General features: G+C 43.5%; 2 protein-coding genes across 4 annotated transcripts; one reads left to right on the top strand and one right to left on the bottom strand.

Moving 5' to 3' along the window:
- Positions 1–1,758: 1,758 nt before the first annotated feature.
- On the bottom strand, positions 1,759–16,661 carry LOC102561745 (cytochrome c oxidase assembly factor 8). Of its 2 annotated transcripts, none has more exons than XM_006258012.4 (5): positions 16,507–16,661; positions 14,777–14,974; positions 13,371–13,434; positions 10,466–10,556; positions 1,759–4,001 (listed from the first exon to the last, which is right to left on the bottom strand). In XM_006258012.4, exons 1-5 carry the CDS (start codon positions 16,615–16,617, stop codon positions 3,896–3,898), a joined length of 570 nt encoding a protein of 189 aa, XP_006258074.3. In that variant the 5' UTR covers positions 16,618–16,661; the 3' UTR covers positions 1,759–3,895. The 2 variants fall into 2 exon arrangements, with proteins under 2 accessions (XP_006258074.3, XP_014451965.1); XM_014596479.3 differs by lacking the exon at positions 16,507–16,661 and adding an exon at positions 16,227–16,496.
- Positions 16,662–16,704: 43 nt separating this feature from the next.
- BAG5 (BAG cochaperone 5) lies at positions 16,705–21,614 on the top strand. 2 transcript variants are annotated; one of them, XM_006258000.4, is made up of 2 exons: positions 16,705–16,850; positions 17,122–21,614. In XM_006258000.4, exon 2 carries the CDS (start codon positions 17,150–17,152, stop codon positions 18,500–18,502), a length of 1,353 nt encoding a protein of 450 aa, XP_006258062.2. In that variant the 5' UTR covers positions 16,705–16,850; positions 17,122–17,149; the 3' UTR covers positions 18,503–21,614. The 2 variants fall into 2 exon arrangements, with proteins under 2 accessions (XP_006258062.2, XP_019337096.1); XM_019481551.2 differs by having other exon boundaries at positions 16,705–16,854.
- Positions 21,615–23,614: the final 2,000 nt, after the last annotated feature.

Raw genomic sequence — 23,614 nt, 5'->3', positions numbered from 1 at the left:
CAGGCAGGGCCAGGGCCTCAGGGCAGTGACAGCATGGAGCCAGGGTCCGCTCCCAGCATGGGCCTGTGTTGTCACTACCCTGCAATCCCAGCCTTGGCCCTGGCCCTGCTCCCAGATGCCACTCCTTGCCTGCCCACAACTCCATCCCATCCACTCGGCCAAGCACATCTTGCTCACAGGGGTCCCTGGCTGGTCTCCCTGGAGACCCCACCCACCCACTTGCTCCATCTGACACCTGTGGCAGCGAGTGTAGGGCAGACGGGCCAGGGTACCTGGCAGTGGGCCTGGGGCTAGCAGTGGCAGTATTGACACTGGCAGTAACAGCTAGAAGGAGCCACCACTGCTGGGAAGCTGAGTCTGGCTGCCATGCTGCCCTAGCTGTTGTGCACCTGGGGCAGCAAGCCCAGCCACATGTATCACAGCTCAGGCTGACCTCCTACACGTGGGCTGGGTGAGGCCAAGGGACCCACCACAGGATGTATTAAATCCCTTGGTGGGCTGGATCCGGTCCACAGGCTGTATTTTGCCCACCCCTGCTTTAGAGGCTTGGATAGAGTTGCACCTACTTTCTGAATCCCATTTGGGCATACATACAGAGATGTTCAGCTGTCAGGACTGCAGCAGTTCTGGGCACATGCAGAACCATGGTTCTAAGAATGCCTTTTAGATCTAGTCAATTCTGCCTAGGCAGACTTGCATCTACTTTCTGAATCCCATTTGGGCTTATGTAGAGATGTTCAGCTGTCAGGAACCACAGCTCCAAGCACCTCTGGAGTTTAGATACCACCTAGATTAGAGAGTAGCTGAGCCAGGATTCTGAAGATCACAATTTGGATTTAGGCAGAATTTAGACACCTAAGCCCCCTGTTTTGGTGTCTCACAGGTTCTGTTTGCCTCATATGAGACCCTTTCAATCTGATTCTCAGACTAGCTATGCAGTGGGAGCTCCTCTTGAGTCAGTTTGAAAATGAGAACCCAAGTGTTTCACACTGTGAATCCAAAAAAATGGAAGTAATCAAAATAAATATCCACTTTTGAAAACACTGATCTTTGTTTTTTGTCCTAAGAAAGGACAGTAAAACCATTTCAACTGATTTAAGAATCCAAAAGTTGCACAGCTGAAGCTGCCTAGAAAAATCTCTAGTTTTTTTTTTCTTAAGGTAGACAATAGAAGACAGGACAACTTCAGTACATCTGGTTAAGTATCTCAAACCCAATCCTGATCTCACTCAGCAAACATACTTATGATATGCTAGACTCCAAAAATCAGAGATAGGCTACTCCCAAAACATTTGTTGGATGAGACTTTTACATTTTTTCCTTCAGAAAGCAAAAAGGGGGAACCTGTCAACGTATCAGGCAAATGGCTAACAGATCCCAACCCTGTGCTGATCCACCTGTCCCAAACCCAGTCTAAGAGGGAAAGGAGCTGTGAAGGAATATAAATGTGAACACTAGCTATAAACTCAGTCTAAAAGGGGGAGGGCATATATGCTACACCATAAGTGTTCCTCTATTCAGCAAATGCCAGATACAATCTGGCTATTCACTATTACATTGGATGCTGAAGCCTGATGCTGATTTCACAGTGCTTCTGAACATTAAAAAATAATTTTAGTGGAGTTGTCCTTGTTTTTCAGAACAGAATTATTTGAAATGTAATGTAAAGATAATTTTAGTGATAATATAGTCTAAGTTTGTATGGTATAAGATACGCCGTAGCCGAGTTCATTTAAACACTGAGCATTACACATTGCATATGCACATTTGATGCTTTATTTCAGAAAAATATATATATTTAAAAATAGGGCATTTCAAACATATTTTAACAAACATATAACAGGGTCAATTCCAATTGTATATCAATGCTGTAAAGGTATGTCAGTTTAATGGGAAAGAAAAGAATAACACATTGGCAACTACAGTAATTGAAATGAAAATAAATCTATCAATAAAGTTTACCAGCACAAATCAGTGACAATTTGAAGTTCACTAATGTAAAAAGCATTAAAAAAATATTAGCCCAGACACAAATCCAGTTGCCCCAGTCAGTCACAACTGACTACATATTTTTCAACAAAAGAAAATGTGTCAGTAACAGTTGGTCTGCTACTTATAAAACCAAAGCATTCCCCCGAGAATGCTGGTTTAATTCTGTTCCAGGGAGGCAGTGATTGAAAGTGCCAACATCTGAAAGCTGTTTTAGGGGTGTGTCTATGTGAAATGAGTTTGGTAATTATGACCCAGACAAAAACCTCTATCATACCAGACGGAGAATGAGCAAATGGTTGACACTTCCTTACAGTGCTGCCAGAAATAAAAAGCCCAGTATAGGATGGTTCACTTGGGTATTTAAGTTTGTGTGTGAATGTATGTAAGATCACATTATTGAAACATATTGCACTACGGTTCTTGAAGTTGCAGCTTATAAATTAATTATTAATTTAGCCAGTCATCTATACCAACTGGAGCAGTTTTGAGGCCATATTGCACATATTTATTGCAGTTTTGAGGCTGTACTACACATATCTAATGATTCACTTCTACAATAAAGCAGCATAGGCCTGAATCATGCTCATAAACAGAAAATTCTGGGACTTAATTAAGTAACATAGAAACCCCCAAGTTTCCAACTTGTCACTCTATCAAGCATTATGGTGATAATTTGGAACGTCACCCTCCAAATCCATGGATGCCCTGAACATCCAGATCATTGTGCAGATTTCAAAATATCTTGAGGGCTGGAGCAGTGAGCTATGGCCTCTACAGCTATTTTCAAAGAGTCTGAAAAGCACAATGAATGTAGTTTTCAGAGGGTCTGAATGAATACTGGGAAAGGATGCTTTACAGAGACATTGCCCTTTCTTTCTACAGATCTAAACCTGCTGAATTCCAAGAGCAACCAGACAAGAAGGCACTGTAGCCGGGTCACTGGCCTTTAGGGAACTGTGAGCAGGTGGTGCCTAAGGAGAGCAATTTAGCAGAGGTAGGGAGCTTTAAATGCACACTTTTGTTCAAGTACACAGACAAATTCAGCAAAATCAATTTCTCAGGCATCATAGCAAGGATCCATCTGTTCAGCTGGATAAGTGGACAGGGCACACATTCACTGCAATATCATCTCTTTCAAACCATGTATGAATGGTACAATTACAATGTAGAGAGAGAGAGAGAGAGAGAGTGTGTGTGTGCGTGCAGGATCAAAACTCCCTCTCAAGCTAAAAAGGACTTCTGTGCATCCAAGGAAGCTACTGAGAACATCAAACTTCTACTATGTAGATAACAGATATGGCTGTTACTAGTTACTAACACTGTTTACCTCACTTACAGCCAGGCAGACATTCCTCTCTCTTTCCCTCATGGCTGGTAAATGAGTTCTGACAACAGGGACAAATTGCTTACTTGATGTATTTTACTCTGTTAAAGACAAAAATGAGATTTAGAAGACTATTGTTTTGGTCATTTATGGGAGTATTAAATCAAGGCTTACTTAAAAAGAAGAAAAGCAGTATTTCGATCATTCTAAGATGGGCTGATTCAACGTATAATCACAAATTGCACTGATCTCTTCATTCAAACATACCTCTACATTAACTAGTATGAGAAAATAGTTAACCAAGTGCATCTAAAATGCAAATTCAGTGTGGTCTCTGGGGCTGCTGGTAAGTAGCCAATATAGTTATTTGTTGGCCAGATTTGGGGATATTAAACGGGAATATACATGTGAACAATAGCTATAAATTCAAGAGCAAGAATAATTCTCATTTATGTGGCCTAATATTTAAGATAAACATAAATCTTGATAATGACTATCTTAGCAGTTTAGATTTTGAATGACAGACAGCATGTGGACAGGCTTCACTATATTGTTGTATTTTCCATAGGGTGGTGAGCTTTAGTTTCCATTGTTTGTCTCTTTCCATCCAAGCCTCCTCAAAGCTCTTTCAAGTGCCACTTGTCCCATGAGGAACGTGATAGTAAAATTACGTTTATACCAATCTCTGCATTCCAACGTGAAAAAAGCAATCAGCCCCAAAAGAAAACAGAAGAGACAGATACACAATTACAATTAAGGATCTTTAAACACTGATACATGACAATTCACTAATGACGCACCTTTCTCTTTTCTGGCAGCCTTGTTTCTCCTGCCTAATTAGAACTTGCCTCTGAAAATTTGTATTTCCTGCTATTAAGTACTAAGTCACACATTGTATAATCAGCCTGTGGAATGTATGGCTGCAAGCAATCAGAGGTTAATGATGTAATGGAGTTAAAAGGGGGTTGAATAATCTAATGAACAATTATATTTAATATTATGCAATCTAAGATAAGGGTAATAAACCTCACATTTCAGAAGGAAGCTGATCATTAAGCAGTTGGGGGAAACTTCCTTCATGAACAGCACTGTGCTACTGGTTGTCTGTGTGTCTGCTTGCCTATACATTTGTTGACATGGGTGAATTTGACCACCCTTCAAGGCAGAAAGGAGGCTTTGCTTTGGCCAGTGTCATAGCTGAGCCATTGGCACAGCTGTTTGAACACTTATTGTGCTCCAGCCAGGTCCCTGAGGACTGGAGAAGGGCCAATGTGGTGTCCATTTTCAAGAAAGGGAGAAGGGATGAGCCTGGTAACTTCAGGCCAGTCAGTCTTACCTCTATCCCTGGGAAAATGCTAGAGAAAATAATCAAAGAACACATTTGTGAAGGCCCAGCAGGGGAAACAATGCTGAGGGGAAACCAGCACGGGTTTGTCAGGTAGATCCTGCCTGACAAACCTTGTAGCCTTCTATGACCAGGTCACACGCTGCCTGGACACAGGAGCTGAGGCTGATGTTATCTTCCTGGACGTTAGGAAGGCCTTTGACACAGTCTCGCACCCTATCCTCATTGGGAAACTAGCAGACTGTGGAGTGGACACCTACATGGTCAGGTGGGTGGCCAACTGGCTTAGGGACCGCGCCCAGAGAGTGGTGGTGGATGGTTCCTTCTTGGCCTGGAGGGAGGTGGGCAGTGGGGTCCTGCAGGGTCCGGTCCTCGGACCGGCATTACTTAATACCTTCATCAGTGATTTGGATGAGGATGTGGAGAGCACCCTCTCCAAGTTCGCTGATGATACCAAGTTATGGGGCAAAGTTAGTACGCCAGAGGGCAGGGAGCAGATTCAGGCTGACCTGGACAGGTTGGATCAATGGGCAGAGAGAAATAGGATGTCATTTAATAAAGATAAATGTAAGGTACTCCACCTGGGAAGAAGGAACCCTCAGCACACCTATAGGTTGGGGAGTGTCCTTCTCAGCAGCTCCGAGGCAGAGAGGGATCTTGGAGTCATAATTGACTCCAGGATGAACATGAACCAGCAGTGTAACGAGGCCATCAACAAGGCCAATCGTACCTTGTCGTACATTAGCAGGTGCATGACTAATAGATCAAAGGAGGTGATGCTCTCCCTCTACGTGGCACTGGTCAGGCCACAGTTGGAGTACTGTGTCCAGTTTTGGGCGCCACACTTCAAGAGGGACGCAGGGAATCTCGAAAGGGTCCAGAGGAGGGCCACTCACATGATTAGTGGCCTTCGGGAAAGACCCTATGGGGGGAGGTTGAGAGAGCTGAATCTCTTCAGCCTTCACAAGAGACGGCTGAGGGGAGATCTTGTGGCCACCTATAAATTTATTAGGGGAGGTCAACAAGGAATAGGTGATGCGCTGTTTACTAGGGCGCCCCAGGGAGTGACTAGGAATAATGGGTGTAAACTAGTTGAGAATGGATTTAGGTTAGATATTAGGAAGAAATTTTTCACAGCAATGGTGGCCAGGATCTGGAATGGGCTTCCAAGAGAGGTGGTGCTTTCACCTAGCTTGAAGGTCTTCAAGAAGAGGCTAGACAGTCACTTGGCTGGAGTCATCTGACCTCGGTCCTCTTTCGTGTCAGGGGCAGGGGGTCAGACATGATGATCCATTGCGGTCCCTTCCGACTCTACAATCTATGAATCTATGATTCATGTAGTAAATGCGCAGTTCCCAAGTCAGTATATATATTTGGTTAGGACTATAGCTACTATATTTTCAAAGTTCATGTTACATACTAACTTTTTGTTTAGATGGGCTTTTGAAGCATGGCTTTTAGAACTGAGTCAAGGTCTATGTACAATGACCCATCCCAGTCTTTCATTTCTGGAGAGCTTGTCTCAAATCCCTGCCCTTGTTACAAATTAAAAATAAATTTTGTCATTTCCTTCTTATTCCCAATGGCTCTTTGTCCATGTCACAAAATGTTGCACAATTAACAGGATATGTTAAAAAAAAGACTTAGAACTGGAATGCCAGGGGGTGTTAAAGATCAGGATTGTGGTCTTTTGGCAGAACTCTGTGGGAAAGCTTATACGCACATGCCTGGCACAAGCCAGTGCTATTAGCTCTACAATAAGGGCCCAATCTAAGAGAAGGCTCTTAATTAGCCTTACATTACACACAAAAACATATTATGAAATCAACTTAATTAATAAAGGAATTACTTCCTTCTCCTCTTGTTTCCAGAATTATGCATATAAAACTTTCAATAAACATGAAAAAAGGCAAAGCTAACAATCCTACTCCAGTTTTCAGAATTAGACATTTTCCAGTATAAATATTCCCAAATACATATTCATGAACCAGTGCGCAGTCATACTACACTAAATAGCACTGTAGAGTTCAAATTCAATACTATGACAGTCACAACTTTGAATCCAGCTGGCAAGGCTGTGAGAGAACATTGAGTTGAATGCATAAATACCAGATTCTACAAGCGAGGCTCCTGGAAGCCAGAATACCTACAATGCATGCCATTGTTTCCAAGACTGTATAATTACACTTGTTAATTAAAATGATGTAACTTCAGCAGATGAACTGATGGCAGGGTAATAACAAGGAGGGCCCCATCCGGGAACAGATTCTGAATGCTCTTTACCAGGTGGATGGATACCAGCCACAGTTCACCCCACTAAACCTTCCCATCGGCTAGTTAGTGTGTAGCAGTCTGCCTTCTCAACCATCAGTTAATATAATGTTTGCTATGTTTGTTACCATCTTGTTATTAAAAATTAATAACATTTTTTTTTTTAATGCCTGTGTTTTGATGATGTTTCTGTGGTGTTTTCTGTGACTGACTAACTGCAAAGTTTCATGCAATTGTTACTGTAAATACAGGGAAAAGTTTCTCTACAAACTTCAATTTACTGTAAATGTGTAATATGAAAAATTAGTTTCATGGTTGGAAGGGTCATGACCAGATCATCAAGTCCAACCCCTGAAAAAATGCTGGGGTCAAATGACCCTAGCTAGGTGATTATCTAGCCTCCTTTTGAAGACCCCCAGGGTAGAAGTGAGCACCACTTCCCTTGAAAGTCGGTTCCAGATCCTAGCTGCCCTGACTGTGAAGTAATGCTTCCTGATGTCTGGCCTGATCTCTCAATCAATTTGTGGCTGTTATTCCTAGTTACTCCTGGTAGTGCTCATGGGAACAGGGACTCCCTCGTTCCCTGCAGGTCCCCTATAGTAAGTTTACAGATGGCCACCATGTCTCCTCTCAGCCTTCTCTTGCGGAGGCTGAACAGGTTCAGGTCCCATAGCCTTTCTTCTGCCTGCTGTCCCCGATCATGCGAGTGGCCCAACTCTGGACCCTCTCAATGCTGTTCACATCCCTCCGAAGCGCAGTGCCCAGAACTGGGCGCAGTACTCCAACTACAGCCTGACCAATGTTGCATAGAGGGGGAGGATCACCTCCTTGGACCTGTTCGTGCTGCATCTGTGGATGCATGACAAGGTGCGATTAGCCTTCCTGACCGCATCCTCACATTGGCGGCCCATGTTCATCTTGGAATCAATAATGACTCCAAGATCCCTTTCTGCCTCTGTGCTGATGAGAAGGGAGTTCCCCAGCCTATAAATATACTACTACTTCTTTCTCCCTAGGTGCAGTACCCTGCACATGTCACTATTGAACCCCATCCTATTCTCATCCACCTACCCTTGTAACCTGTCCAGATCTAGTTGTAGCCTGTCCCTCCCTTCTATTGTGCCCACCTCTCCCCATATCTTAGTGTCAACTATGAATTTGAACAAGGTGCTTTTTACCCTCATCCAAATTGCTGATAAAGCAAGGCATTTCCCCTAGTGGGACTGTGCATTTCCTGGGTTAGGTGGAGGTCGTGTATCTCGGCTAGGAACCTACATGAGTGGTCAGACCTGACTGACTGCTCCTCTCAGATGTCTGGGTAGTTTAGCTCATCCATGACGACCACATCCCTTGACTTAACTGCCTCCACGAGCTGACCTGAGAATTCCCGGTTCAGCTCCTCCCACTGGTTGGGTAGTCTGTAGTAGACACCCACCATTAAGTCCCTTTCCCCACAACCCCCATGTATTCTTACCCATAGGTAAACATGAAATTAAACCCATTTAAATTATATTTCAGTAATGAAATTTTATTTAGCCACGTACCTTTTCAATAAATTGAATAAGGCAGTAATTTAAAAAGTCATGTCAGTTGTATTATTTTAGGTATTGCAATGTTGCCCATAACCTTGCGGAGGTGAAACTGATTGGTACTGTTTTGTTGGGGGTGTGAGAAGTTGTGTGAGTTTTTTCCTTTTGCTGGCTGTGACTGTGCGAAGCTTCAGGTGCCGAATTGGTTCAGAGGTGCTGAATTGATTCTGTCTACCCCTCCTCTGACCCTGTGCCATTTGTTGAGGACGTGTATTGCTCTTTGACGCAGAGCGCCACACCCCTGTCTTTCCTCCCCATTCTATCTGCCTGTACAGTCTGTAGCCCCTAATGTTTACCGCCTAATTGTTCATTAGAAGCTTGTAAAGTAATAGTTCTAGTAACATGAATCCCTTTGATTCCAATAACTCTTCAACACAACCCAAAGAAACAGACTCCACAACATGGGTGAGAAAAGGTGCCGAGATGCTCCATCAGGTGCAATATTGAATTAAGTTCACAGTAGGCCTGTGCAAAGCAGATAGTATTCACTTTGGATCTGAATTCAGCCAATTCAGGGGACAGTGATTCAATTCGGTGATTTGATGGACGATCCCAACTGTCCCACACTGCATGGGGGCCTCTGCACAAGCCCCCCTGCCAAACCCCCATCCAAGCCCTCCCATGGCTGTCCCGCCTGCCCCAGCTCTGGCCCTATAAGAAAAAAAACAAAAAGCCCCCCAGACTCGCTGGCTCTTGTCTGGCATGGGGTGATCCCTGCTGCCCCGCATTGCCCCATGCTGCATGGGGAGCTCTGCACAAGGCCCCCAAAGCCCCAAGGCCACTGCAGGAATCGTTAAGTCCAGGGGGTTTTGGGGGTTTGTTTTTTTTCTTAAAGGGCCAGAGCTGTGGTGAGTGGGCAGCCATAAGGGGGCTGGGGGAAGTGAGGCGGGAGGGGGTCAGGGGGCTCGTAGCAGGACCCCCCCATGCAGTGTGGGACAGTGGGGATTATCCCACTGCTGGGTAGCACCCAGTGAGTGGGGGCTTTTTTTTTTTTTTTTAAAGAACCGGGATCTAGGGGGGATGGGGCAGCCATGGGTGGCGACTGGGGGAGCAAGTAGGGGATGGGGCCTGGCAGGGGTCCCCCCATGGTCCCCTCCCCTCCCGCTCCCTACTTACCAGCTCCAAGTCCAGCTCCAGCACCCTGCTGCAGCAGGTGGGGACTGCACGAATCATTGAAGCTCTCCAAACCTTTTCCGAAGGGATTCGGAGAGCTTCAAATTGGTTCAGACCTTTTTATTGGTCTGCTGATTTGATTTGGATTTGGAGATTCAGCCACCAAATTGGGCCGAATCTCCTCTGAATCAATTCAGCACCTGAAGCTTCGCACAGTCACAGCCAGCAAAAGGAAAGCTAGTTTACAGCTAGCAAAAGGAAAACTCACACAGCTTCTCATACCCCCAACAAAACAGTACCAATCAGTTTCACCTCCTCAAGATTATGGGCAACATTGCGATACCAAAATTAATGCAACTGACATGACTTTTTAAATTACTGCCTTATTCGATTTATTGAAAAGGTACGTGGCTAAATAAAATCTCATTACTGAAATATAATTAAAATGGGTTTAATTTCACGTTTACCTATGTTGACTTTTCCCCTTCCATGTTACTGTGTGAAATACCCACATAATAAAAGAGGAAACTAACTAGCTGAACACGTGTCCCAGCTCCTATTGAAGTCTGTAGCAAGACTAACAGTGATTCAGGGAAGCTGCATTTAACCATAAAGGAAGTACTCAAAGGGATTATCCATAAACAGTTGTTAAATGCAAAGTAAATAATGGTGGAAAAAAAGAGAATGTATGCATCTTTTCTAGCCTTTATCAGTAATCTTCATCATAGTTGTTATTTGTAACAATAGCAGGAGAAACATTTCAGACCGAAGAATACTTTAGGTTGATAGTGTCCCTTCAAAGTAGCTGATAAGATGTAGCATTCAACATACCTGTTATAACACATATGCTTTTTAAAATTTTTACTTAAAAACTCCTTGTAAAAGTCAGCCATTTCTTCTGCATTCAGTGTTATTTTGTGACCTGAAAGTACATTTAAATATAAAATTGTTAATACAATGGATTGGACTTCAAGGGACCTATGTTCAGTTACTGTGCTGCCACTCAAATTCCTATGTGACCTTGAGTCACTGAGTTTTTTGCGACTCACTTTTACATCTCTCACCCTTTGTCTCTGCACAGTGCCTAGCACAGTTGGCCCTGTGACCTGTAGGCACAACTATAATAACTCTGAAGCCAAAGGTTAAACTACAGTCTAACTATAGCAATTTCTGTTTTTGTATTTCTTACTCTGTGAAAGACTTAATAGCTCATGCGTTCTTCTAAGACACAGAGGAGTAATGAAGTCAGTCCCAACCTTTTATATAATAGAGCAATTCACCTGTTGTAAGGCACTCAAAAAGATCACAATAAGTCTGAATGTTTTGAACACTAAGAATTTCTATTTGAAATTTCTCTCTGAGTTTATCTTGTGAAACACGTTTGCACACCTAATAGTGCCAACATCATGCAGCACCCCAAAAGGACCTTAAGGAACCCCTTGAGAGTTTTTTAGTTAAAAGATAATTTCCACCTCAGGAGTCGATCTGTAATCTGAACTATCCTCAGCCAGAGACAATTCATTTCCATTCCTCCAACCTACCAGGAGAGCACCCTAATCACACTGTAGGCTAGACTGGGATGAAGACATTTTCAACCCTCTCAGTGCTGGCACCGCTACTTCCTCTTTTTGCTGTTATTTTTTAATGTAAATAGTCATAGCTGTGTGCTTTGTTGCTCAAGTCATTGTCACTGGCATGTGTGAGGTATGCTCCGAGCATAATTACTGGACTGGTCCCCATGCCTAAGTGCGTGAAAGGCACTGAGCAGCTGCAATCACATGAATGTGCTAACCATGGGCATGCACAGCAACAGCATTTTAGGCATCTAAGCAAGTGTTTTCAGGGAAAACTCATGTACTTACAGTGAGGCAGGATTCCTGTGTATCATTCACTCAAACCTGAGCACTTAAATAACACCTTTTTTTAAGCCACTCAAAAAACTTGAAACGTTAAGTATTATTCTTAGTCATTATTATGATAGCATTCACAGCTCTGAAATACTGCAGGGGATTAAGGTGTCATGAGAGTAATATAGAGCGAGACAATTTGAAGGTTACATCATTGTTTACAAGATTTCTTTTCGTTTTTTCTCAATTTACTTCTTGATTCTGATAGCAGTAGAGCAGACTCTCTTGCATCTGGGTGAAAAGAATGCCTGATGTATAAATGATTAATGTATTTAAGTAACCTGTTACATTAATAGAAACTCCCAAACAAGTAAATTGTGGACAGACAAGCATTCATTTAAGCTTCAGTTCTCTTCTTCATTGTTCTTAAATTACTGTATGGGAAAATGTTTGCTCCAGCACTTGTACAAAGTACATCTCTACTAGTTGATGAGTTCCAGGAAATATACAAATTTATTATTTCTGTTATTTCTGTAATCTAAATAAAACAATAAAAAGTGAAAACTAACACTGTGATATAAATTTAAATTCTGGTATTTTAAAAAACATGACAGAAATTCAATTTATCTAATTAGTCTAATTTATCTAATTAATCAAACAAACAAGATACTGAATTAAAAACAAGAATAAGTAGGAGAAATGTAATGATCTGTAAAATACAGGTCAGACTAGATGCTTTCATGGCCTCCTCTGACAATACAATCTATCAAATGATTCTTTTCAGGCATGCTTAGTACCATGCTCTACAGATCCCCTGTATTAGTATCTTATTTTTAGTTCCATCTCATTAAACAGACATGCAACCATTTTCCAGAAACTGGGTTCAGGCAAGTAAACTTGGGAAATAGCTGTTCCTTCCTCAGAAGTTGACTCCCTCTTCCTCAAGGAAGCATGTTGTATGTATAAGCCAGGGCTGTCCAATTTTTGGACAGTGTGGGGGGGGGCACACGCTGCATGGGCTGTAGACCCCCAGGTCACATGCCTGGACAGCCTAGCTGCCTTCCCAGCCACATGGGCAGCACAGGTAAACCAGCCTCTCTCTTATCACAGACAGCCCAAATTTGTGAGGCTAGCAGCCCCAGCATAATGTGTGTTCAGGAGCAAACTCTCTCCAACACTCAGCTCCACTACTTCACTGGAGTGAGTATGTGTGAGGGGGAGAAGGGTTGCTTTAACTTGGACTACCAAGTAATTATGGATTCCCTTCCTGGGAACAGAGATCTCAGGCTGCCAGAGCTCCTAGAGGCACAGCGTACCCCTGCAGCCACAGAGGTGGCTGGATTTGCTTTTGAGCACTGGTCTCCAAACTTTTTATGTAGAAGATCACTTTTGGCATTTAAAAAAGAACCCAAGATCTACTGTGCACCGCCACTGCCCCCACCCCCAGAAGGTAAGTCCATGGGGAAGAAAGGAGGAGTGGGGCAAATCGAGGCAGAGGGAGAAAAAAAAAATATTTGGGGATGTGCCTCCCCGGCAGGTAAGTCTCACCCGGCCAGGGCACCACTCAATTTACCCCTGCTCCTGCCTCCGTGGCACTGTCCCTCACCACAGAGGCCTTGATCTAGCCCCCACTCCTTCCCTCCCCCACAGACCGACCCGCTGGGCTGGGGTGCTCACGTGCATACATGCAGGCACTCACCCCTCCACCCCAGCCTCAGATTGACTCCAAGAGGCTCCGAGATCTACTGCAAGAGGTTCTGAGATCTACTGGTGGATTGAGATCCATTGGTTGGTGACCACTGCTCTTGAGCTTTCTGGGGAACTGAAATTAGCAAAACCCAAAGGTAAAACAGAAGACACACTAAACTACATACAACAGCCTCACTGACCTGTTTCATCTCTTGTTTGCAGACCTTTAGCTTTCAGTCTTGAATAAATGAATTCTTCTTTTCCCTAAAACACATGTTTCCACACATTAACACACTTAGTCTTTGAAGTTAGCCAACCTATACCACCTACCAGCTTACTGAGCAAGTTTCAAGAACATGTAAAAGGACCATTTCTAGACCTTACTAAACCTGGTAATGACAACAGTGTTTGTTGCTTAATCCAATAATAAGTTAATTTGATCCTCTTAAGGAAACAGTCACTGAGCCCTGATCCTGCACACTGTTACATGTGTGTATGAGTTTATTTATATACAGAATCCCACAGAAATAAATGTGATTTGTTTGTGTAAGTTATATACGTGCGCAAGTTCACAGGATCAGGACCTTACATTGCAAGTTTTAAATAAGGCAATTTATCAAATTAGGTCTTGTTGCTTTATACACAAAGTTGAGTCCAAATAATACATGTAGCTTCCCCTTTAAATTAATTCAAAGCTACTTAAACAGCCAAAAAAAAGTTTTAAAACTAAAAAAAGAACGGAACCCCCAAAATTTTCTTTTGACATTTAAAGGAAGCAAACTTTTCTCTTGTTTAGAGAACTTTATCACTTTCTGGAGAACCTTGGAAAAGGTCATCAGAGCTGGGGGTTAATAGTTAAGCTGCTGTTGCTCCCTCAACCTAAAATTCAGTATCTCCTCCCCAGTGTGCAACCATATAAAAAAACCTGAGAGAGACTAGGAGTGAAAATGACCTGCCCAAAGTCATGGTCAGGAAGATATATTGGGACAGAAAAGCTCTTGCTTATTCTCCCTCTATAACTGCATCTATGCTCCCACTCATCGTGGAGTTATCAGGCTTGCAGCTCGGGTTTCAATAACCAGCTTGAATGCCAGGTTCTCCAGGATAAAAGAGGACAATCATACACTGATATTTGTTAAATAAAAAGCCAGAAAAAAGGGAGAATATTTTTATACTGCATTAAACAGCAGCTAGACATACACTGGTTAACTATGTAGTTGATCTTTAAATGTGCTCTTTAGTATTGAGAAGACAATATAACAACGGCAAAAACAGAAACTGACAAAAACAGACGCATTAGAAACTGGTTTTCTTTGACATTACTCAGGCTGAATCAGCTACAAAATCAAATTTAAAAGCACAGGATAAAGAACTGCAGAGACATAATTTAATAATATTTTTGAAGACAAATACTTTGCATTACCTCAACTATTTTGAGGAGTTATATAATAAAGAACAATCATGCTTCAAGGTCACTCTGCAGTGCAGCTGTGAAAATCTTCCACGTAAGAAACATAATTCCATTTATCTATCAGCTATTAACACGGCAAGCTCTTAAAGAAACTCAGCACCACCAAGTGGCTTAGTACCTCATCTACACGCTCACCTGCTGGAATGACACATTCTGGTTTGCCCAGAATTGTTGATTCCACATTTGAGTTTCTTGTCTAAATTCCCTAAGTCTTTGTTCCAGTGATGATTCATTTTTAGGAACATAAAATATTATTGGCCGGAGGTTTGAATATCTGTCAGGAGGGCCGATCCAATCATTACAAGAACGTGCCGGAGGGCAGAAGCTTGAAACCTCAGGGAAAAAGAAAAGAAAGGAATAACAAGCATTTTGAATTATTTAGGTTTTGTACATAAGTTCACAGAAAAATATCATAACACTTCACACAGCTGAGTATAACTTCAAAACATGTAACTGAATAGTTGAAAAAAGAATGCGAGTTTGGTTTAATCCGATTTAAATTTTCTACAGTAATTCATGATTCACTTTTATGCTTGGCAACATGACACAGATGCACAAGTGACCTCTGAGTCATACAACAAACGTGGATTAGATACACAACAAATGACTGTTTCACTTGACATGTTGTCCCGTTATTTGATAGCAATGAGTGACTGCAGTGTCCCCTTCCATTGTATTTAAATTCCCTTCTACTAAACACCCTTTATTTCTGCGAGTCCATGTATACAGCCTGATGAAGCAGGCTGTAGGTTACGAAAGCTCATGCTTCTCAGAACCAGTTAGTGTCCAGAGGGCCACCCGGCCCCGCCTTCCACCTTAAAAAACTTTTGTGGTATTATTTTCTATTTATTCTTTGCTTCTGCATGTCTAATAATAGCAAGCAAAGACTCCCCAGGGAGCTGTCAAAGCTGGAGCAGGGAAAACACCCGATTTCTAGCACACCTTGTTAATGACTCATTGCTTGGTTTAGAAAAATAATTACTTTTTTGTGGTTTAGTTTCCCAAACTGTGCGACAGGCAGGGATTTCTTAGCGTGATATCTTTCATTGGACCAACCACATAGCTGCGACGGAGTCAGACAAGCTTTTGAAAGCTCAGAGCTGACGAAGGCAGCCTTGCATTCAAATGCTTGTCTAATTCTATCCCAGCTCGGCGGCTGGTCCGGTAAGAGATACCGCCCTAAGAAACCCTCGCCTCTTGCACGAGTCCTGGCCCGCCACAGCCTCAGCATCAATCCAACGCTCCCATTTTCCCCAAGCGCGAACAAGCGAGCTTGTCCCTGCCGGGGGCGTTCACGGCTCCCTCAAGCACGCCGAGCTGCCCACGGGAAAGGCACAACAGAAACAAACTGGCCACCAACTGATTGAGAGCAGGGTCAGGGTTGATATCAGGAGGCATCGCTTCCTGGTGAGGGCTGCCAGGCGCTGGAAGGGGCTCCCCAGGGAGGCAGCGGCGCTCTCCCCTACCCGGCCGGCCTTCAAGAGACAGATATCTGGCTGGGGTGTTACGATCCCAGCACTCGTTGCTGCCCAGGGCAGGGGCGGACTTGATAATCTGCTCGGGGCCCTCCGACTGGAGAACCTACGAGCATGGCATGACAGCGTCCACCTCCAGAGCCAATCCCGGTTCGTTCAATCCGTGAGTTGTGGGGGAGCTCGTAGCCCAGGGTGCTTATGAAGCGCTCGGGCTGGACGGTCCGTCAGGAGAGCCAGCCCAAACCCGCTCCAGCACGGCCCAGCTAGGAGAGGCCCGTGTCGCACATCCCGTCAATTACGGTAGGGCGGGGCCTGCGACAGCGTTACCGCCCATTACGGTAGGGCGGGGCCAACGGCCACACAGCCCCGCGCCCTTCCCGCCACACCTACCCCGCCGCGCGTCCGGTCGCCTAGCCCCGCCCCCTGGGCGCGTGCCGGCCCCGAGCAGCGGCAGCTGCTGCAGTAGCAACGGCACGGGACGCTTCGCAACGCGGCCGCCATTAGCCTCTCAGCGGCGGCTGCTGCTTTACGGCACTGTCGTAAGAGCGCAGCGGACCAACCGAAGCGGCTCGCGGGGTTCCGCCCCCAGAGCCCCGTGAGGGGTAGGGCGGGACTGGACGCAGCGGCCTCTCCCCTCCCCCCCATCCCTTCGGGCTCGCCGCCGGTTGGCCACTGCCGGGCCTGGCCGTTTCGTGCCCCGCTGTGACGTCACGGCCGGCGGGCTAACGCGGCAGGTAGGTAGCGAGCGAGCGGGCGGGGGGCGGTGGCGCAAGGCGCCCGCGCGGGGCCCGCGGGTAAGGGGGGGCGGCGGGGGGGGGCTCGCTCGCGACCGTTGAGGAGCCCGGGGGGGCGCAGGGCGTGCTGTGCCCCGCAGCAGGGCCCGGGCCAGGAGCTGGGGGTGGCGGAGGTCGGATCCCCAGCCCAGGCCCACGATGGTGTGGGGCGAGAGGGAGGGCGGCTTGTCGAACTGGTGCCAAGCCCCGTGTGTCGCTCTGTCTCTCTCAGTTCACGTGGAGCCGGATGAGGGAAGAGCATGGATATGGGTAACCAACACCCTGCCATCAGACGGCTCCAGGAGATCCAGAAGGAAGTCAAGGACCTGGAGCAGCAGGTGGCGGCCTTCAGCGGCTTGTCCGCGGACCGGGAGTACAAGAAGCTGGAGCGGGCCCTGACCAGGCAGCTGTTTGAGATCGATTCTGTGGACACGGAGGGCCGAGGGGACGTCCAGCAAGCCCGCAACCGGGCGGCCCAGGAAACAGAGAGGCTGCTGAAGGAGCTGGAGCAAAACGCCAACCACCCGCACAGGCTGGAGATCGAGGCCATCTACAAGGAGGCGCAGTCCCTCGTGGAACGGGAAATCACCCCTTTCTACAAAGGCGCCAACTGCATCAGCGACGAGTTCGAAGAGGGTCTTCAGGACATCATCCTGAGACTCACTCAGGTGAAAACCGGAGGGAAAGTCTCCTTGCGGAAAGCGAGGTACCGCACGGTGACAAAAGTGTGTATGGTTCAGGAGATCATAGAAAGCTGCGTCAAGCAGCAGCCTTCGCTGCCGCTGTCCGACGACGTGCATCCCTCCATTTCTAAAATTAACTCTGTCCTGTGCGACGTGAACAAAGCTAGAGGGACGCTTATTGCGCTCCTCATGGGAGTAAATAACAACGAAACCTGCAGGCACTTAGCATGCGTGCTTACCGGCTTGATGGCTGATCTGGATGCTTTGGATGTTTGTGGCCGCGTAGAAATAAGAAATTACAGGAAGGAAGTGGTGGAAGAGATCAATAAGTTACAGAAATACCTGGATTTGGAAGAGGAAGCTGACACAACTTCAGCTTATGACTTGGCCCAAAATCAGTCCATTCTGAAAATAGAAGAGATCCGCAAAAAAATGAAAGAAGTTCATTCTGTACTTTTAAGAGTGGAAAATGCTTCTGACTTGTATTTGGGATCTAAGGCAGAACTGCAAGGATTAATCACGTGCTTGGATGAAGTGAGTCCAGGAAAGAATCCATGTATCAGAGAAGCCAGGAGAAGAGCAGTGATTGAAGTGCAAACTCTTATAACATACATTGATTTAAAAGAAGCGTTAGAAAAAAGGCGAATGCACAGTGATCAAGTTAATGCTGAACATCACTCCCACAAAGCAGTCTGGAGTGTGCTTGGAAGTCTCTCTCAGATTCAGCAGGAGGTGCTGTCATTTGATGGAAACCGAGCTGATAAGAACTACATGAGACTGGAAGAGCTGCTCACGAAGCAGCTGTTAGCCCTTGATGCTGTTGACCCTCAAGGAGATGAACGCTGTAAGGCTGCCAGAAAGCAGGCAGTAAAGCTTGCCCAGAATACTCTTTACTATCTAGACATGAAAACAGATGAGTGGGAGTACTGAAACAGCTGTGGTCCCTGTGAGATATTGCTTTCTCTTTTTTTGCACTTTATATAAACTGATAGTCCCATGAGCAGCAGATAATTAAAATTTGTGTTGTTTTAATATTTGCTCAAGTTACAGAGACTGCATAAATAGTTGGCTTGACGGCTATCCCACGCTTTCACTCGTTTGCCATGGCAACTGTCCGCCTACCCTTAACCATTCAGTTTTTATCACTGCAGTATGTAGATGATGATTTCTTGAGTTGCTGAGTGATGATCAGAGTGTCTTATGTTGGGCCAAGTTTTTGTTTAAAGAAACATAATATAAAATTTAGGGGCTGCAGACTTCTCAAAGAGGCAGGGGCTTCCTTGAAGTAAATTACTGGGAAAAGTACCAAAAGAAGGCAGGGAACTAAAACTATTGACCAAATTCAAGATTAGATCTAGCAACTGTATAGCAGCATGGACATGCTTTTAATGTGCTGTTCCAATCAGAAGGATTAAATGCAAAAAAAAATGTTGGTTTTTCCTTTGTGCTTGATTTTATTCCAGCTATTTCATTCTACTGTGTTTGGTGTCATTTCATAACAGTATTACAAGACAGCTTGCAAATTAACATTTACATACATAATGCCCAGCTGGTTGGTACTACAAGAAAATGGATGGACCTAGGGAAAAGTTCCTGTTCTCATTTTGTTTTAAAGTAATTATGATACTTTAAGGAACAGAAAAAAATTATAGCAGGCGCTGAGTGGAGAAATGTGAAATCTATAGGGTTTTATACTGGCATCCATAAAGCCTGGACTGGATCTTGTGCAGGTGCCATTTAGATCCTTTCTAACCCTGTTCTTGAGGGTGGATGTCATGAATCTTCTCAACAGTCTATGAGTATGGAAACCACTTTTACTATTGCTTGTGGATGCATCTGATTTAACCTTGTAAAACTAGGTAGTTACAATGTTGTCTGTGCTTTTATACCTAAGTTACAGATCTCATACTGGTATCTTCAGATGCTAACACTCAAAAGACTTGTAGCATAATGTCTCTTCTCTTAATTCACCAGTTATTGGTTTGGTTCTTCAGCTGTTTAAATAAAGCTGATTATGCTGCTTTCTGCAGTACCCTTTTCTTCTGGCCATGGGAACTAATTAGCCAGCACAAATCATGTTTCCACTGTAGCAAATGTTTGGTGGTGCACAGACAGCTGCATTAAATGGCCTTAATGGATCAAAATATGTTTAAATATAGCCCTCATCTGAATAACTCCTTTACAGACCTGTCACTCGTAAATCAAACTTAAAAAGATTATTTCACAGATTCACAGAAGTTCGCAACATTTTAACAAGTGCAACCCATCTCAGTTATTAATTAAAGTAAATTATTTTTTAAACTAATTTGAGCCCAAAGTACTTTCTGTGAGAGACAAGTGCCTTTCTAATTTCACCTGGAGTTAATATCAATGTAGGAACTATTAATTTATTGTCAGTATGACGCATCTACACCAGCAGGATTATCCAATGTATTATTCAACTAATCCGTATCAAATTAATACAAGGTGACTGCCACGATTTAGAGGCTTAGATGGGACTTTGACTCTGCTTCAGGAGTTCTGAGTTTCGTTTGCAAACCAAGTTATAATGTGAAGGATTGAGATTGTTGGCAAATCTTTCTATTCCTCAGATTGTATGAAGGGGACGACCCTGTCTTTACTTCATCTTTACCTCATCTTTACTTGCTGAATTTTGCCCATGATGTCTTTAAACATCACCTGCCAAAGAAAATGTATGGAGGGTTTATTTATTTTTTAAAATAGCTATAGTAGATTGTAATATGTTAGATGCTAGAGGTTTCTGCCTATATTTTACACTTATAGAGGGCAATTCCTGTAGCTTTCCCTCCCTTATTTGAAAAAAATTGCTTCAGCTATGTGACACTGTAGTTTCAGTCTATTTTTGTAGTATTGGCAAAAAGGAATTGTGATTAGTGGTATTTAACATCTGAATTATTTTGCTTATGTTTAGAAAGGACATTTCAGTTTCCTGCCTACTTGAATTGTAGTCTCCAATGAACATTTGTAACTTTCATGAGATGTAACATTTTTATTGTGGTGTATTGTGTTTGATTCTTTAATCCAGACATTTTTGTTACCATCCCAAGTTTTCAGTTTTACAGCTATTGTTTAACAGCTTGGTTTTATCATTCATATTCCTCTTAGTTCTGTACACATTTTGACATTTCTGAATCACTTGTGTAGCAATGTATAATAAAAGTTTCTATTGTGAAATCAGTAGCACCTTGATGGGTTTAAGAATGATTAGCTGAATAAGGTTTCAGTAACAACATTTTGTATGAACTTTGCTTTTTTCATCTTTTGACAGTCATCTAGTCAGTGCAGCATTTAAAACTTGTGGTGAGAGCCCTCTCTGGTATATTATTAGTAATTTGTTTCTGCATGGATGGAAATAGTAAACTAAATAAGCTAAACCAAAAAAGTATGGTGCATGATTTTTAAGGAATCCTGCTTCTGTGCTGAAGAATGTAATTTATCTTTGTTTTGTATGCAAAATAGCTCGAGTACACAAATGCTTTTTTTCTTTCCATTCTTGGGGATTGAAATTTAATTATCCAGCAAAGTGTAAAAGGACCAACTCACAAAAGGCTGCATTTCATAATTAAATGGAATTTAATGGCTTTTGTGTGCTATGCCTTTACATTGTAGCAAAAGAAATGTGTTTAATGTGTGTTTTGAGAAAGTCATTAAATCATGATACTTGCTTGCTTTTGTATTGATTTATGAGTGAGTTTGCCTTGAAGCACCTTATATTCAACTTGGTAACACTAACCTTTTTGCTCCTTTGTCAGTGTGGAGAGGGGTATCAGGTTGATTTATGCTTTAGGGGTATTAGGTTGATTTATGCTTTAGGGGTATTAGGTTGATTTATGCTTTTTGTTTTGTTTAAGTAGGGTTTCTATTTTTTTAACTTAATGGAAATGTGTGTTACTAATGAATGTACATGATCTATAAAATGTCTATCTCAGTTTGTATACATATAGTTACATTAGAGTGTAAAAGGTTAACAATTGTTTGGTTATCCCTAATTAATAATAAAATATTTTATTGCCTTGTACAAGCTGTTTATTTAAATGTGCCACCATATTGCACCTTTCTCTTTTTTAACTAATGTTCAAAATACATTTTATCAGGGTATAATTGATTTTCCTGCCAGAAAACTCAGAACTTGTTTAAGGTAGAGAGAGGCAAGTTTCTGCATTATTTTCAAATTCATACTCCTAAAATACAGCAGTAAAGAAAACTACATTTCAAAATGCCAGGTGTGGGAGTTCTAACATCTCCTCCTGGACTAACTTTTGCTGCTTTGATCTGCTTTTATACTCACATTTCCATTAGAATATCTAAACATGGTCTCGCCCTTTTTATTTTACTGCCTTGGTGCAAATTTTTTGAGGTTTACTTTGATGCACAATTTGGATAATGACCAGCTCTTAGGGCCCCACTATACATGCAGGTAAAGGCACGATGGGATCTAATGCATGAGCCACACAGTTACGCCTCCTGCCGTGCCACACATGCATGGTAAGAGGTGTGATTGTGGGATGGCACATTAGATCCCATTACACCTTATTTTCAGTGCAGAGGAGCCCAAATGGACTTTCTCTGCATCAGTAGGAAGAACCAAGCTCCTACAGCTGAGAGCTCCTTCAGTTGAGGAGCTCCCAGCCATGGAGGTGTTCTGTGCACCCCTGCAGCTGGAAGATGCAGCTGCTTTGATCTTTCAGCCCTGGGGGTGCCTGAAACCCCCAGGGCTGGGTGATCATGGCTACTGGGATCTCCCAGCCCCGGGGTTTTCATGCACTTTCAAGGCTGGGAGACTGTAGAAGTATCCCAAGGCTGCCCGCCACTGGGAAGCATGCTCCTAGGACCCAGCATACACAGCTGTGGGACGCTGGGTCTGGGGAGCTGCTGGGACTCAGAGTTGAGGGCTTCTGGGGCTCAGCTGTGGGACTCCCAGCCCTGGCTGGGAGTGGTACACACCTGAAAATTAAATCTCAATAGCAACCAGCTAGAAAGTTAGTACATATTTATAGCTGGTTGGAGTGTAGCTGGGTTGCCTAGGGGTAATTGTGCAACTAAACCGCTAATTGCGTGATACCTGTAATGTGTAAGAGGGGGGCCTCAGACTCATCCTGACAGAATGGAATGGCTCTTTCCCCACTGGTGTCTGTGAAAAATTCAATAAAGCATATATCCAAATTGAGAAATACATATGTAACAGCTTCAGTATTATCTCAATGTTATGATTCCATCTCAAATACCATATTTAGTTCTAACTGGCTTATTCAAAAAGGCAAAACCAAGGAGGGGAGGGAGGAAGAGGGAGGTGGAAATGTGTGGTGGAAATTAATAGTAACATGCAAAGATTTTTATTACAGGTTGGAGTATTGTTGTCAAATGTTGAGAGGCAAGAGGCAGGGTCTTTCTGTAAAATCTTTCATTGGGCCAACTGCTTCGTTTGGAGAGCTGTTGGACAAGCTTTCAGCATCAAATGCCTTTCCTCAAATGATCCAAAGCTTGTCCAATAGCTCTTCCCAACTATAAGGTAGGTCCAGTAAAAGATATCACAAGATTTTTATAGAATGAGAATGGATAGTTTAGCAAAAGGAGGATGATAAAAGCATATGCATGAAGTATATAGAGAAAATAAATTGGGCACTGTTACTTTTGAATAATACAAATCAAAGGCTCATCCAAGGCTGAGAGCCTCTGCTGTGCCATGGGGCAGCATGTTCTGGGATGATCCCCTGCTATGCTACCTGTAACAAGAACATCAGTGGTTAGTTGTTAACTGCATATACAGTACTTTCATTCTTCAAGCTGCAAGGCAATTGTTAGCTGAGGAGTGTCAGGTAGAAATATTTCCTCAGATGAGGCTATTTCACAGTATCCATGCTCTTCCTCTGAAGCATCTGGTAGTAGACGCCCTTAGAAAAAGAATTATGGATCACTGGCTGGATCCACTAATTCTGATGTTTCCTTATTTGTCTGTAAGCTCCTATAGAAAACAGCCTTAGAAAGATCCATCCTTAGTAACGGAAAATTTACACGGCACTT

This window comes from Alligator mississippiensis, chromosome 2 (genome assembly GCF_030867095.1).
Source record: "Alligator mississippiensis isolate rAllMis1 chromosome 2, rAllMis1, whole genome shotgun sequence".
Lineage (NCBI taxonomy): Eukaryota > Metazoa > Chordata > Crocodylia > Alligatoridae > Alligator > Alligator mississippiensis.
The sequence above is the reverse complement of the archived record's forward strand: the minus strand, read 5'-3'. Positions and strand labels throughout refer to the sequence as shown.